At 61.9% G+C, this 1,724-nt stretch overlaps 1 protein-coding gene across 1 annotated transcript; it reads left to right on the top strand.

Moving 5' to 3' along the window:
- Positions 1–120: 120 nt before the first annotated feature.
- Positions 121–1,721, top strand: LOC104917158 (serine/threonine-protein kinase MARK2-like; the record flags this gene model as incomplete). The annotated part of the gene is made up of 4 exons (XM_010728264.3): positions 121–330; positions 1,280–1,333; positions 1,489–1,537; positions 1,651–1,721. Coding segments are annotated over exons 1-4 (309 nt in total), but the record flags the coding sequence as incomplete, so codon positions are not given.
- Positions 1,722–1,724: the final 3 nt, after the last annotated feature.

Here is a 1,724-nt window from a genome sequence, read left to right as displayed (position 1 = left end):
CCGGGGCGCGGTGATGGCACACCCGGACTTTGCTCCCGGCCCTGCCTGCCTCCACGACCCCCCCCCCCCCTTTCTTCCTTCCTTCTCCTCCTCGGGGGCCGGGGGGGGGGGCCGTAAAACCGAGCCTCCCCCTCCGTGTGTCCCCACAGCCGGCGTCGGGCCACGCGGACGGGAAGGGAGCTGGGAAGCCCCAACATGCTGCGGGGCCGCAACTCGGCCACCTCCGCCGACGAGCAGCCCCACATCGGCAACTACAGGCTGCTGAAAACCATCGGCAAGGGCAACTTCGCCAAGGTCAAACTGGCCCGGCACGTCCTGACCGGCAAGGAGGTGAGCAGCCCCAGCGACAGGGCCGCTGCTGGCCCCTGGTCCTCATTTTGTGACCCTACTGTGATATGAGGCCACTGCTGGCTCCTGGTGCTCATTTTGTGACCCTACTGTGATATGAGGCCACTGCTGGCTCCTGGTGCTCACCTTGTGACCCCATTGTTTTATGAGGCCATCCACTGCTGGCTCCTGGTCCTCGTTTTGTGATACGAGGCCACTGCTGGCTCCTGGTCCTCATCCTGTGACCCCACTGTGATACGAGGCCACTGCTGGGTCCTGGTCCTCATCTTGTGACCCCACTGTGATATGAGGCCACTGCTGGCTCCTGGTGCTCACCCTGTGACCCCACTGTTTTACGAGGCCACTGCCGGCTCCTGGTGCTCACCCTGTGACCCCACTGTTTTACGAGGCCACTGCTGGGTCCTCGTCCTCATCTTGTGATCCCACTGTGATATGAGGCCACTGCTGGGTCCTGGTCCTCATCTTGTGATCCCACTGTGATATGAGGCCACTGCTGGCTCCTGGTGCTCACCCTGTGACCCCACTGTTTTATGAGGCCACTGCTGGGTCCTGGTCCTCATCACTGTGATATGAGGCCACTGCTGGCTCCTGGTCCTCACCCTGTGACCCCACTGTTTTATGAGGCCACTGCTGGCTCCTGGTCCTCATCTTGTGATACGAGGCCACTGCTGGCTCCTGGTCCTCATTTTGTGATACGAGGCCACTGCTGGGTCCTGGTCCTCATCCTGTGACCCCACTGTGATATGAGGCCACTGCTGGCTCCTGGTCCTCACCCTGTGACCCCACTGTGATATGAGGCCACTGCTGAGTCCTGGTCCTCACCCTGTGACCCTACTGTGATACGAGGCCACTGCTGGCTCCTGGTCCTCACCCTCTGCTTCTCACTGTGGGCGCAGCTCTGTCTCAGCCCCATCCTTTCCTCTCCCTGCAGGTTGCTGTGAAGATCATTGACAAGACGCAGCTCAACTCCTCCAGCCTGCAGAAGGTGATGGTCCCCCCCTTCTTCCTCCTCCGCCCCCCAGCACCCCTCGCTGTGGCCCGCAGCTCCCCCAGCCCCCATCTCCCCTCCTGTCCTTGGCTGATGGGGGCGGGGGGGGGGGGTGGAAATCACAGCACCTGACCCCCATCCTTTCCTCGCAGCTTTTTCGGGAAGTGCGAATAATGAAGGTCCTGAACCACCCCAACATAGGTGAGCCCCCAAATGCCACCCCACAGCACCAGGATTTCTGTCCCTCCAAATCTGGGGACACGGTGGGGGCGGCCATCCCCCCCCAGCCCCCAGCCCCACTCGTCCTCTTGCAGTGAAGCTCTTTGAGGTGATCGAGACAGAGAAGACCCTTTACCTCGTGATGGAGTACGCCAGCGGGGGTGAGCAG

The sequence above is a fragment of the Meleagris gallopavo genome, unplaced genomic scaffold (genome assembly GCF_000146605.3).
Source record: "Meleagris gallopavo isolate NT-WF06-2002-E0010 breed Aviagen turkey brand Nicholas breeding stock unplaced genomic scaffold, Turkey_5.1 ChrUn_random_7180001956376, whole genome shotgun sequence".
Taxonomy (NCBI): domain Eukaryota; kingdom Metazoa; phylum Chordata; class Aves; order Galliformes; family Phasianidae; genus Meleagris; species Meleagris gallopavo.
Note: the sequence above shows the minus strand (reverse complement) of the source record. Positions and strands in the feature narration are given on the sequence as shown.